Here is a 14,862-nt window from a genome sequence, read left to right on the forward strand (position 1 = left end):
ATGCGTGAGAGTTGGCAACCCTGTTTTAAAGGTTCAATATGGCGAAAAGCTAAGCTAAAGGTAGGCAAAGCTAAGCTAATGAACTCCTGGCTCTAGCTCCAAACTCATAGAGCATTTTGTTACTCGTGTTTAAAGTAAGTAAGTAATATCAATTATATTACATCATAAATTGATCCCAATGTTATTAAGGACTCGTGTAAAAGTTCATCATCAGATTGTCGGTGCTTCAGAGAGACGGGAATGAGCCACCGACTAAGGAAAGGTAACAGGTGGCCGCATACACACTGATATGGCAGCCCACCTTCAGTAAACAAAGTGGCAGCAGCACATTCTCTCATCATGTCTGATTCACACAGGCTTTAAGTCTTTGGCAACTAAACTCTCTTATCTGCCACAATACCACGAGGCAATGTGCTTCCATCCAACACCAGCACCATTTAAATCCAAAGGCAGCTCCATGGCTCTCTCATAAAAAATGAGTAAGAAATTATGCAATTTGTAAGATCAAAAATAGTAGAAAGTTACAAACTGATAATTTCACTTAGAAACTTGAGAGACAATTAACAAAATAATCAGGCATGGAGAGGGGGAAGTCATGGGAAGGTAAAGTGTTAATAGATTAGAAATAGAGAAAAAAAGTAATGAAAGTGAGTTGGAGACGTTGCTGGACGCCTGCAACACATTACATCCAGAGGTCGGTCAGCATGAAGCTGACCAAAGCCATCAGCAGTAGCAATACAGAGGACTTCACTGTAAGTACAAACAAAAAAAGAGATATTAAATATGTTGTAGGTAAGAAAACAATGGAAATCATTAGAAAGCTCCCCTATCTGTGTATTTATTTTATGACTGAATGATCTATATCCTAATTGCACTCCACTCTTCAGTTATACCGGTAATTACAAGAGGCTGCTAATTTGCTCATCCTTTTTTTACTATCATACATAGTGACACAATTGTAACTATCTGTCCTGTCCACATAGTTGACTTTAAAAATGAATTAGCCTTTGCTAAATATAGAACTACCGAATACATCGTTGATCTACTTGGCAGACCTGTTTAACTATTTAAAGTGATATCTAGACTCTAGACTGTCGTAGAAAAGATTTGCTTTCTTCACCCTTTTTTCAATTTACAACATTTCAGTTGCTTTGGTTATACCCACACAAATAAACATGAAAAGAAAAATATCTCTGATTTACATTGGATAGTGTGGAGTGACTTTAGCTATTTTGTTTGTTGTTTTTACCTGCATTGGATGAGTTACACTCCAGGTCAACCAGCGAGTCCATGTAGCCCTGGCCCAGCCACTCCTGGTAGGTCTTCCTGTCACCAACACCGACAAGGATAACAGTGGAGTCTTTGAAGATGAGGTCTGTGCCCTTGTACTCCTTCGAGTCAAACATCTTGAACTCAGTACCTGTATCACTGCCAAAATATGTCTATAGGGAAACAGAAATAAAAAGGAACTTAATAAACATCACAGACACCATTTTCTTCCTAAATTCCAGTTAGCTGTTTCTGTTGGATTATATTGTCCAACAACATGCTTTCTGGCGCCCAAATAATAATTCTCAGACGTCAGAGCATATTTGATGCACCACCAAAAATCATCAAAACATCAAATCTCATGTATGAAAACCTACATTTGGTCTCAGAAATCTGTGAGTCCTTTACAGTGGAGAATCATTTATATAATTATTGTTTCAGATCTCTTTACTTGGTTGGCTTACACCCTCTGAATCAATCGGTACAGTGTTACAGACCGTACGCTGTATAAGCTAAAGACATATTAATAATTGTACCTGTGCACGGTCAAGTAGTCCATAGATGGCGTGGATGTTGGTATCGGGTCGTACCATTACAGCGTGGGAGGGGACTCTGGCCAGGTTGCAGTGTCTGTACTGTGTTACCTCAGCTTTAGTGTCCTGAGAGCACAGCAGCTGGAAGTCTTTAGACAGGAGATCCACTGCCCACGTTTCACCATTACCTGAACAAACACAAAGAAAAATGATGTCCCTTAAAATTACAAGACTCTTATAAGAACATTTTATTTCTTGAAGTTTGTTGTCTTACCATCAGTATTTTGAAAGACAGTAGAATGTTTGATAAAAGCCACATCTCCATCTCCTTTTGCAAGACACCTGAAAGGACAGATAGACAGACACATGCAGTATGGGTGCAACGCTCAATAACATTTTATATTAGAGGCAATACAGTTGCTAATTAGAGAAGTTTTTACTGGTGCACTTTTCCCCAAAGTCCCATAAAATGGAGTTCAATCATCTGTGCAAAAGATGAGGATGAAGTTAATTTTAACTCCATGCTTTTCAGCAAGGAACATCCAATCACAGACCTTAAAATGATGTGACGGTGGGTTAAACCTAAGGATTAAAGTACTAATAGGGTCATTTTGGATGAATTAAGCAGCTGTAGCGCAGTCATTCTGTCAGAAATAGGTTTCCAACGGTCTAAATGTACCCATGTTCATTAACATGTATTATATTGTTGGGGATACAGGGACAAATTGGAGTGAAAAATGTAACTTTGATGCAGTGCAGGGGTTTGGGGTGTTACCTGAAGGCACCGTCGTATCCATCATACAGGTCTTTTCCCTTCTCACACTTGTTCTCTCCTGATTCGGTGCCCACACATAGCCCACACAGGTTGCTGGGTAAACCGGGCTGGTTTGCACCTGGTACGCAGCTTTTCTCAAAGAACCCTCCCACGGCTAGGCGTCATGGGAAACATAAAAAAATAGAAAGTCAAAGAATGGAAGAAAAAGTAAGACTTTTAAAACAAATGGGTTTTATAACGAACTGTCCATTCTTTACATGACGTTTGTTTTACTTGCAGAAATGAGGACCATTCAGCCTGATACAATAGTTTTGTAATTTATAATGTGGCTTTCAGTAGCTTTCCTTTATCATGTAATCTTGATTGGGCGTGGTGTGGATCTTCGAGCATATCATCAAACATGTCAAGACAAATACAAAGTTGGCAGTGTGAGGGTTTAAATACCATGCATTAATAATATAACACCAAATCCATTACATTTGAGTCAAATCCGCACAAACTTTGGGTGGAAGTGAGGCGTGAGGCATTCTTTCCCAGTGCTATTTTTTCTGAGTTCTGACTATTCTATCTCAGACCACTACTACACACAGACACAGATTCACACACCAACATCCCACGTGACCTTGAGGTATTCTGACAGTGCTTAGGGGCTATTAGGCCTTTCTCCATCAGCGTTGCTACGGGAACGTTCCAGCCAGCCGTGCGACCATATCCGGTGTGACAGGAGCGACGGCCACGCAGGTCGTCAAGGTTACGGATGTCAAAGCTACTCTTTTTCACCACTGCGACTGCATAGTACATGGAACCATCTCGGCTCTCTGGAGACAACAGAAACAACAACCTCTATCTCCTGCCTTTGTAACAAGAATGTGTGACTTTGCTTGTGTGAGTTTATGTGTTTGAAATCTTACCTGTGTAGCTCTCGCCGGTAGCAGGGACCAATCCGTACTCTTTTCCTGCTGTGTAGATGTAACCTCCATCCAAGGTGACGGCATCAGCCTCGTTGTTCTACACAATTACCGAAAGGAAGGGCAGAGATTGAGATGCCAGAACAGCTTATCACAGATGTGTTGGTGTTGCTCAAAGTATAGACCTACAGGTCTCAATTCAAGTCCAAGTCCTTCTAAACAAGTATTGGGCACAGGGTTAGTTTAATACATCTGAACAAAGAAAAACGCTTGCGTCAAGGCTATATGGATGGTAATATCCATCTGTAGGTCTTCCATATTGGTCGCTAGAGGATGAATAATACTGACTTTACATATCCCTAGACTTTTCCTTAATCAACACATTGTGGTTATCATCGGTTGTCAGTGCCAGAGACAAATGCGTCTTTCTCGCATGTCCTTACATAATGACTCCAGTTCAAACTTTTGGTAAGTGGTATTTAAGGTATAGTTTTAGAGTTTTTCCACCGTAGAGCACAGATACTGTGTTTTAATTTGAATGAAAGGAAATCACTGTAGTTGTTCTTCAGCAACCGCCAGCTGAAATCATCTGTTACCTTGATTTTCTTCATGCAGTCAGTCACAGAGTTCCCGTGGACGCATTTGATTTCTGGAGTCAGACCTTTGTTATGGAAGGCCACGCTCATGTCAGCACATTTCTGCTGCTCACCACTGGACAACACACACCAACGCAGGACACCTGGGATATTTGAAGATAGACAGGTGGGTTGTAAAGGAAGAAAGAAATATGAATTGATAGGTAGGTTTCCCAGTTAGCTAGAACGGTTACATTTACTCATACATTTCACAAAGAACTTCATAGAAATCAACTAGTGCCATTTTTGTTTCACCTTCAGCTTTACCAGTCCATGGCTGTCAGAGCATCATGATAGTAGCGATGCATCCACTTCTCAGGGTCATTTGACACGGCCCCCAGAAACATGGTGGATGACTCAGAGAAGAGAACAGTTCCTCCTCCGTAATCCATAGATGAAAACATGCCGAACTCTGACTTTTCCTGCAGATGACAAGTAACACTCAATTCATCTCACACACAGAATCTCACAGTAATGAATTGCTAGTCCGACTCCTTCAATGTGTCTCAATGTTAGAATCTTGAAGATTTTCTTCTCTTAAGCCACTATATATTGTCGTAAGAGGTAACACAATGGTGACTGAACCTATTGCCCAATGATGAGATTACAAACTGTTTGACATTCTCAAAAAGTGCTCTTAACAAGTGATATCAATCTAAATTACCGGCATAGAAAACCAAACAAGATCTTCAAGATTGTAACTTTAAGATACTTCCTGTTATTTGTGGATGTTTAGACGCACCAGTCCCTCCGTCAGCATGATTGAACACCACAGAGGGAGTGACCGTCCATTGCCAACAACAATTCCACGAAATGGGACGCGGACCAAGTGGCATCTATTCCATTGAGAGACAGGAGCTCTGAGCCATCACGACACAACAGTTCATAATCCGCTGAGTTCAGTTTGGTTGCCCAGGGAGGAGTATGATCTGGTTGAAAATAATAACTGGTTAGCTAACAGACATGCTAATAAGCTAACAACAAATGGCTGAAAATGTAACAATTGATGTGGTCATCTCTGATTGTACAGCTAACTAAGAGGTTACCATCAGTGTTTTCAGCGACAGTGGTGTGTTTGATGAAGGCCCCCTCTCCTGCATCCTCAGTCAGACACCTACAGAGATTAAACACAAAGGAGGAGTTGAGAATGAAAGGTCCATGCTACTTGGAGGAATGTCACACCAGCTGCTTTGAAAGTGTTAGTGTTTCTTGACTCAATTTCTATCCTTTGCTTTCTGCCTCGAAGAGGAGGATACCAAACCACTGTGCTAGCCTTGCATGTGTTGGTAGCCATGCTAGCAGTGTCACTCTAGAGATGGGCATGTCTTTTTTCACCTGCCCACTTTGCTTCTCAGAATTCGAAATGTTATCAACCATTATATTCTATATTTGTGTTGATGTTATATTGGTTCACAGGTGATGAATCCTAAAATCTTTCGTTCCCTGACTTTTCCTCTAGTGACGTTAATTGTAGCATCGCTAACGTCATCAACTAAAACATGGTTTATATTAACACTCCTAACATTATCAGACATTAGGATTTATTTCAAATTGCTCAGTTAAGTGAATTGTTTTACAGACACTTTTAAAACATGTCCATTAAGATTTTTTTGCAATCAAAACTTAACATTTTCCTAGCAAATGCGCATTATTTTTCTAAAGGAAAGCCGTAAACTATAGGTTACTTGCGTAACCCCAGTTCTCAGAGTAACATGAAGTGAGATGTCTCACTATGGATGCGCCTCATCGCGGAGCAAACAGAAGCATCAATCTCATTACGCCAATCCTGATTGGCTGGAGATCTTGACGTCAGCGTCAGGGAAATCCACCCCCTATAAGTACCTCACCCTGCGCCACAACGTATGCGCCATTCAAAATAAGCACCTCTTCTCGCTTCACCATAGCAAGGAGGGCCGTCTGGTGAGACATTCATGTTACTCTGAGAACTGGGGTTACGCAAAGTAACCTATAGTTCTCATTCATAACACTCCGTTCGATTGTCTCACTATGGGAAATTGTAGCTCCCGTATTGCCAGACGAGCTTATCTCGAAAATCACCAAACCAACCAGAACTTAACAGGTAGAGCTCTGACTCAACCAGGTGCCCAGCACTGCTTGAGTCACACTGGGAGCAGAACGTCCAGCCTGTTAGGAGGCAGACAAAAGTGAGCGGCGAGGACCAGCTCGCCGCTGCACCAATGTCTTTGATGGGAGACATCCTGGACAGAGCCCCAGCAATCGCAGGCATGATCTGAAGAGAACATGTTTGCGCAGCTGGAAAGAGCGAGACAAGCTCTGAAGCTTTCACTCTTTCCGCTGAAAAGCGAGCTGAAAAGGGCACCGAGTTCAGGTGTAAACCCAGGAAGAGTATAGTCTGCGCGGGGGCACAACATGCTCTTCTCTGTGTTTATTATGAAACCCAGGTTGAGCAGGTGCTTTACGAGGACATTTGTCTGCGTAACAGCCTCCTGCTCCGACTGTGCGAGAAGCAGCCAGTCGTCCAGGTAGGTCGCCCAGGCGAATACCCTGTTGTCTTAACGGGGCTATCGCGGCTTCCGTACATCGTACAAACACTAGAGATGGCAAATCCGGATCATTTATTGGACTCGGAGTCTTCTGAGTCAATCATTGAAGAGATCCGGATCATACGAGTCATTTGAGTCATTTGAGTCATATGAGTCAGCATGACCAAGACCGTAGAAATCCTACCGGTGAAAACCGAAAAGTTGTTGCATTTAACCAGCATATTAAACTAACGTTACATTAACCTCCGCTACACAGTGTCTTTGCTTTAATAAAACATGTGTGTGTGTGTGTGCATTTTAAAAAATAAGTGTTTTGCATTATATGTATATAGTTATTTTAATATGTTCCTGTACTTAAGCTAATTTTGCACAATTGTGTTTTCATTTAATTAATAATAATAATAATAATAATATAATAAATAATAATAATAATTGTATAATTACATTTTATATATTCTAACTGTTTTGCAATTTTCTATCATTTGTTTCTTTTTGTGTGCCATGTTCAAAATAAACGAGTTTTCCAAGTAAGATCCTTATTGAAATGCAGATATTATTACAGGAGACTGTTGCACAACATGACCATTTTGTTAGAAGTCTACACTGAAAACTTAATTTAGAGCTGGGAAAAAATCGCGGGATCCGTGAATCCAGGTCAATGATCGAGAGAGACCAGTAGCCTACGAGGACTGAGAGCCGTAACTATAGCATGCAGCAGAGTCCAGAGATCCCAGCAGACTCGTCCCCATGGCACGAATCTACAAGCATACTCAGCCCCTCCTCCGGCTCGCACGGCTCCCGCGAGTCCACGGCTCCCGCGAGTCCCACGGCTCCCTCGACGAGTCGCAGCAGACTCAGAGATTTGCGGACTCACGGCTCACTCACGGCTCACGGCTCACTCACGGCTCCCGCGAGTCCAACGACTCACGGCTCACTCACGGCTCACGGGACTCTCGCGGGAGCCGGAGGAGGGGCTGAATTTGCTGTTGATTCGTGCATGGCGACGAGTCTGCTGGATCTCTGGATACAACAACCGTTGTAATGTGATTGTACACGTTATAAGAGAGTAAAGAGTGACGCAATTTATAGTTTTAATTGTTACGTCACATCAGGTAGGACTCAAAGGACTCGGGTTAATCGAGAGGGAGACTCGTCACGACCGAGCTCATTACTAGGATCCGGGTTAATGATCCGGATGAATCATGACTCGCCCATCTCTAACAACACCCTTGGACTGAGAGACAGACCGAAGGGGAGTACTCTGTATTCATACAGATCCCCTGAAATGCGAATCTCAGATATTTCCTGTGTGGGTAATATACTGGGATGTGAAAATACGCATCTTTCAGGTCGACTGATGTGAACCAGTCGTCTTGTCGCACGAGCCGCAGCAGAGATGTGGTGAGTGAGCATTCTGAACTTATATCTTCTTAGATATTTGTTCAGAGCCCTCAAAATCAAGTATTGGGCCGAATTTCCGTTCCCATCCCCGTTTTGGGAACGAGGAAGTACTTGGAATAGAAGCCGCCCTGACTCTGCTCGGCGGGTACAATAGATTATAGCCCTCTTTTCTAGGAGAGAGAAATCCTCTTTCTCCAGAATATGGGCTGAACCTCTCCTCGGGCCTTGCGAAATGCAGAATGCCCGAGAAGCGAGGGGGGGTGACAGCGAATTGGAGTCTGTAGCCCCGGTGTTACCTGTCTTGAAAACCCCATGCAGATGTATGTGAGCATCTTCCACTGCATGCTCCTAGAGAAGCCGAGTGGAGATGTCACATCTCTTCCCCTCATGAGTCTCTATTTGTGTGCGTTATGGGGCCCTCGAGTGTCTGAAACAACAGTGGTGCCCCCTTACACAACCCACCAGCCGGCCTGCGCATGCGCGTAGGCGGTGGTGCTTTTAAAACCCAGCGCCGGCCGCTACTAGCGCATGCCGCGTGACGGTGGTGCCCTTCACAGACCCCAGCCTGTAATCCGCCTTTTGAGAGGATGGCCGAAGCCTGCTCTCAGGATGGGGGAACAGGTTGGGCAGGCTGTTTATTGGTTTTATGGTTTTTCCTGATCATTTTTTTGAGCTGTCGGCGCCTCGGCCTGAAGCCTGGATGCGTCAGCGGCAAATGTTTAATGACAGAGGAACAAACAGATTTGTGACATGTGTTTTTGCGGACTTGAGGATGGTGTTGAGGCATCTCTCGAGGCGGCGGGAACACATTTAGAGCTGGGGAACCGTGGACTTCCAGCTCTGTCACGGAGGGGAGAAGGAGGGGCTGTCACGCCGCTCGCTTCTTCTTCCTCGCCTGCTGGCCGAAATTCTGGGTTGGCTGCGCCTGAGCTGCAGCCGGAACCGGCGATTTTCTGGGCCAGCTCGCCCTCGTCTCCAGCCTGGGCTGGGGACTCGGGGCGGGCTGCGACCTCTGCGTTTTCGGTGTTTTAAACCGAGCAGGGTTCAAGGCAGCTTGGGCGAAGGACTGCTGCTGCGAAGGACTGCTGCTGCGAAGGCAGCGGCTGGACCCTTCGAGGGAGGCAGAGGTGGAGTGCCTCGTCCTCCCTCTTTTTCGACTCACACCTCCTTTGCATGGAAGCAAGAGCGGAGCCGAAAATTCCCATCTGAACGATGGGCCATAGCCAGCACATCCTCCTTTTCCTCCGTTCTGGATGTTGGTGGAGGTTGAGCCATCTCGCTCTTGTCCTGCACCACCATGAGTTCCCCATTTGCCTACCCCGTGGCCTGGACGGCGCAGCGTTGGACACGGAGACAGATGTCTTGTGACCGCGCCAGCCGTCGCCAGAGTGGCTGCAACCCGTGTTACCGCGACAGGTCCTCCGCAGAGCTCCGCTTGGTAAGCGGGTAGCAGCGAGGCCACATTCAAGGCCCTGGCGGACAAACGCTGCCGGCTTTGTAGGACCGTTCAGTCATTGTCGACTGAAATCGGTCCGACTTTGCCGGCAGCGTGGGGTTCCTGCTCGTGACGGGCCCATCCTCGGTAGGAGGTGGGCTGCTACAGCGGTTCCATGGCGGTATGCGGAGCAGGCCGAGCTTCTCCATTCCGTCACAGTCTAGGGAGGAGGCACCCTGGATTGGGACCTTGTTGCTGAAGGGCCGGTCTCCTCCACGAGACCGACACCTCATCCAACATCTCCGGGAAGACCGGAAGGAGTTGTCTCTTTGTCCGCGCTGCTTGGGGAAAATGTTTCCCTTCGTAGCGGGACCTGGAGGTCTCCTTGGCCATTTCAGGCCACGGGATGTCGAGTCTGGCCGCAGCGCGTTTGCACACGGCCTGCAGGTCCATACTCAGACAGGGCGAAGCTGGTATGCTATCGTCTGGAGAGCAGCCCTCGCTGCAGGCTTTGCAGCCTGAGCCGATGACATGAAGATGTCCTCTTCATGTTCATCCGACTCGGACAGGAGGAACACCGAGGCGTCCTCTTCGTCCTCGTCGTAATCCAGCTCGAGGACATCCTCCGCGGGTGAGACCATGGTGAGGTCTAACTGGGGAGCCCCAGCTCGGTAAAGCGTGGGGTCCCGTTTCCGCGTGTCTTGCCGCCACCGGGTCCCGGCCTGCCAGGGCGCGGGAATCCGGTTTCTGCGGCCATCGCAGATACTGAGCCCCAGACCGACATGGAGAGGGGTTCACTCTCTGTGGCAGATGCCCCCGCGGTCTTGACTGCCGGCCGGCAGGTCAGAGGACATGGGGGGTTCCTGCTCCGACAGGCTAGCTTGGCGTGCTAGCCGTCGGCGGAGGCTCTTTAACGGTGAAGCGGACACAATGTCCGCACGAGCCGGGGTTGTCGATAGCGCCTCGGGCGTGTTCCAGCCCGAGGCAGGACGAGCAGACCTGGTGTGTGTCTGTGCCCCAAGATCTTCAACCCGCATCCGCAGAGTCGAGCCAACCGAGTCCCTGACTCCTCTGGTGTGAGGGAGAGGGGCGTCCATCTTGTTCGCCTCGTGGCGTGGAGAGGACCCGCTCTCAACAGGTAGGTTGGGAGAAAAAGAGGTAACCACCCTGTCCTTATCCGGAGAAAAGGGACGGTGTGGGTCTTTTATTCCCAGAGAATACTGACTGGTGTGGCAGTATGCTCCTTTTAATCCTTTCCCTCCTCCGTGGGGAAGAGAAAAGAAAAGACTTCCTCGCTACCCGTGGTGTCGGTAGTGAGGGAGCAAGCTAACGCTAGCTTGAAAAAAATCAGACCTAGCTTACTTTCCGGGGAAAGAGAGCGGCGAGGTCGATTTCAACAATAACTAGCGTTAGTAATTACCGTCTTCCTGCGAAGCAGAAGGAGTAGCCGGCAAGCGCCCGTCGACCGAAATGGATATTTGGGTTCAGTCTGTGGACCGTGAAGCTTGTCCGGCTACCATAGAGATGTGCTCTGAAGCGAGAAGAGGTGTTTGAATGGCGCATGCGTTGTGGCGCAAGCTACTTATAGGGGGTGATTTCCCTGACGCTGACGTCAAGATCTCCAGCCAATCAGGATTGGCGTAATGAGATTGATGCTTATGTTTGCTCCGCGATGAGGCGCATCCCATAGTGAGACATCGAACGGAGTGTTATGAATGAGAACTATATTTTTTTTTGTTTATCGAAAACATAGTTTTTTTATTTATATTTCGATATGTTCAATGTGCTACTGTTTGTAAAATGTTATTAAAGATGGAATGTCTCTAGATAGGTCCTGGAAGTAATTTACAAATATGTAAATACCCAGTTCTGCAGAACAGTAACTTCTGTGTGTTACCTAAAGGCTCCCGCGTAGCTGAAGTATAACTCTTTGTCGCTCATGTCACATTTGTTCAGTCCTTCACCATTTCCTTTGCACAGCTGACACAGAGAGGCTGGATCACCTTCCTGGTTTGCTCCAGGGATACAGCTGGCATTGAAGAAATGTGCCACAACCTGATGACACAAACACACAAAAAGTCTCTCCAGCTTCCTGTATGTACACATATGCACAATTATTTATGTGAAGTGTATTTCCTACCCTGTGGGATGTTGCAGCCCACTACAGACATGTAGCCCTGGTCTATGAGGTATCCTAAAGGCATATTCCAGCCGGCTGTTCGGCCTTTCCCTGTGTGACAGCTCCTTTTTCCTGCCAGGGTTGTTTATGCTGATGCCAGAATTTGCTTTCTTCACCACAGCAACTGCATAGTAGTTAGCACCGGTACCTGAGGCAACAACAGAGCAGGTATAAAAACACACTTCACAATAACTGAGTACTAGCAATATATTACATGACATTTCTACTTTGAGATATAATGTAGGAGATCAGTGCTGACTATCACTCGTTTTTAAAAAAAAATATCCCAGAGACAGGAGTAGTTGTTATAATCAGGTAACACGTGTGATAATTTAGCCTGCATTAAGTTGCTACAGGTTAACCATAATAAATGTGTTGCTTTCTTGCTATAAATACTCATAAAGACACTTTTATGTTTGTATAGAAAACACAAATCTACAGCTAGTTGCTTAGCTTAGCTCAACAACTGGAAACAGGGAACAGCTAGCCTGGCTCTGTTCAATAGATAGTCCAACAACTTCTCATTACAACCAACAGTTCTAGTTGTACATGTTAAACAAATTATACAGTGTTATTATGTGATTTTTAGCAGTTCTTAAAGGTGTATTATTTTCCATTTGGACGGAGCTACTAGCTGTTGTTTCCAGTCTTCACGCTAAGCTATATGGCCACCATGCTCGACTTCACACTAAGTGGCTCATCTTCTCATCTTTAAGCAATACAAAAACAGGAATATTTCCCAAAATACTAAACTATCTTTTTAACATTACATACTAAAACAACATACTGAATTGGCTAACATGTTTTTAAAGTTGCTTATCACACAGGACCAGAGATTTATCTTTGGTCCTGTGTGAATACAAGTGTGAAATCATGTTTCACACTTGTATTTCTCTCTGAATAGTTATCTCTGTCTTCAACCATCTAACTGTGTTTGAGTTGCTTTTCAGATGAAATAAACATTCTAACCATCAATTTTTGATTCACTAGCAGCAATCTTAAAGGAGTTGGTTTTCCCCAATTTGTAGATGTCAGGGCTGAACATGGACACGGCATCTGCTTCTTTTTTCTACAGTAACAGAGAAAGCAAAAAGATGAATAGTGTTATAAATATCAGGACATTTCCCCTATGTACTTAAGAGCCCCAATATTATAGATTGACAGGGACAGCTACACTTGTAGAACATTGTACAAAGAAACAATAACTATTTATGGTATGGTTTAAAACATCTAAATGTTTTGGAACAGAGACCACTGGATTTGTTTACAATAAGAATGCTAAAAAGCATTTTCAACATATCATGTATTTCCATATAGCCTAGCCTACATAGGACAAAGCATTATTCAAACATTAAGGTTCGTGTTTTGCTCAGTTTCTGGTTACTAGGTTACTGTTGGCAGATCAGAAATCTTCAAGTCTGTGGTTGCCCTAAAGGACCCAGTGTGCTGCCTGATATCAGCTATAAAAAAGTTGATTGCAACTGTAAAAGTAGTTCCAGCCTTGTTATCTTATGCCTGATAGTGTGTTCTAACCACTCAAAATATTTAATAATCTTTTAAACAAGTCTTCTGGTGTCCTGACTGATACAGATTCATAGATTACTAAATAATAAGGTATATTACACTGCAAATTATTTTATGATTTGCCTATTAAGGAACAACTACCATTTTTCAAAATTGCTTAAATTCCTCTAGCCCTATTCCGACCTGTAGTTTCTGAACGCAGCCCTCAATGGTCACTACCGTTGACACATCTCAGGGATGGACGGATCGAGGCTTTGGCGAAGGCCTCCGACATGGCCGAACATTTTCTTTGCTCTGCATCTGAGATGGTGCACCATCTAATGCTGCTCTGGCCAAACACTGAGAGAGAAACACATACATCATTAAACTTTCCCACTAAATGAGTCATGAAAACATCCTGTCATCTCTAGAACTATCCTACTGCTGTGAAAATATTCTACCGTTTTCAATGTACTTGATTTAAAACGGTTACAATACAAATTGGAGGAATACAAAATAAATATGTTTAAAATGTTTTTTTTCGAATGTTTCTATTCATTTCAAATACTGGAATGTATTTTTTCTTCAGACCTCTGAAATTATCCAAATTATACACTTTTTGTCACCTTATGGCCATGTACATCAACAATAAGTTGAGGTCAACTGGAAAATATGTTTAACATGTAATATAGATGATAATCTTGATAATCTTTCATTAAAACAAAAATACTATTATATGGAAAAATTCTGTTTAGTTATATTTGTATCTCCACCTCTAGGGCAACCCAATCAGTGCTGTTGAATACCTTTGTCAACCTCTCACAGAAACAAATCATTTCTTACCAGTTTGTAGAATTAGCAGAAGAGCTGTCGCTGTCCTCCACATGGCCATGTCGTCGTTCTCTCTTCCTCTCCCTCTTAGGTAAAATAACCCACTTTCCCCTCTCCTCTACTTTATATGATGAATCTTGAGTCAAAGTCCAGCTTAAATCTCCAAGACTCAGCTTAAAGTCCTCGCACAAACCTCAAACGAGGCTGTATATTTAGTGATTTACAACTTCTACAACATCTAATTCAGGAGTCTAACAACTCGCGAGTGTTTGAAGTTCAGTGTAGAGTTTATGAAACGCCTCCCTGGTTTACCTGGCCTGACACGTGTCTGCTGCCTGGCTGCAGGCCAGAGTCCGCATAGAGAGGTCTTTTACAGCCAGCGGACCCTCCTCTGCTTTTCTGTGTGGTGCTTTTCCACTGATGGGGAAAAGGAAATAAGTGATTCAGGCCAACACAGTGAGTCACTGACTCTACCCTGAGAGGAACAGCACAAGGAGCCTGTTTACCTTGTCTGACCTTTAAAAGTTCTCCTATACAGAATATGAGGTCAGTTAGCGGATTAAACTAATAGCCTTATTGATATGTTGTAATACAAATACAATTGCTTTTATCCTGGTTAAAATAAGGCAAAATAAGTCAAGTAAAGTGAGGTACTGCTGATTTTCTGGTTTCTGGGTGTTATATTAGTAGGGGCTTCATATTAAATTATGTTGTATGAGTCACGGTTAAAAGAAAAAGAACAGATGTCGGACATTGGACAGCTGACTTTTATTTAGTTTGATTAGATAATGTTATCATACTCAGCTCTAACTGGTTCTGCCTCTTACTGTTATCTATGAAGCATCTGCCAAATGGAAACTGCAGGATA

General features: G+C 44.3%; 1 protein-coding gene across 1 annotated transcript; it reads right to left on the bottom strand.

The window, feature by feature from the left end:
• Window positions 1-521: 521 nt before the first annotated feature.
• LOC117542478 (melanotransferrin-like) lies at window positions 522-14,244 on the bottom strand. Its single transcript, XM_034210178.1, is given in 21 exon segments — window positions 522-750; window positions 1,250-1,442; window positions 1,806-1,990; window positions 2,077-2,144; window positions 2,578-2,731; window positions 3,200-3,212; window positions 3,214-3,395; window positions 3,489-3,585; window positions 4,082-4,224; window positions 4,309-4,319; window positions 4,388-4,542; window positions 4,863-4,984; window positions 4,987-5,049; window positions 5,167-5,234; window positions 11,379-11,534; window positions 11,621-11,739; window positions 11,741-11,808; window positions 12,630-12,729; window positions 13,368-13,400; window positions 13,402-13,523; window positions 14,007-14,244. Coding segments are annotated over 21 exon segments (2,169 nt in total). The 5' UTR covers window positions 14,056-14,244; the 3' UTR covers window positions 522-682.
• Between the last annotated feature and the right edge of the window lie 618 nt (window positions 14,245-14,862).

The sequence above is a fragment of the Gymnodraco acuticeps genome, unplaced genomic scaffold, assembly GCF_902827175.1.
Source record: "Gymnodraco acuticeps unplaced genomic scaffold, fGymAcu1.1, whole genome shotgun sequence".
NCBI lineage: Eukaryota > Metazoa > Chordata > Actinopteri > Perciformes > Bathydraconidae > Gymnodraco > Gymnodraco acuticeps.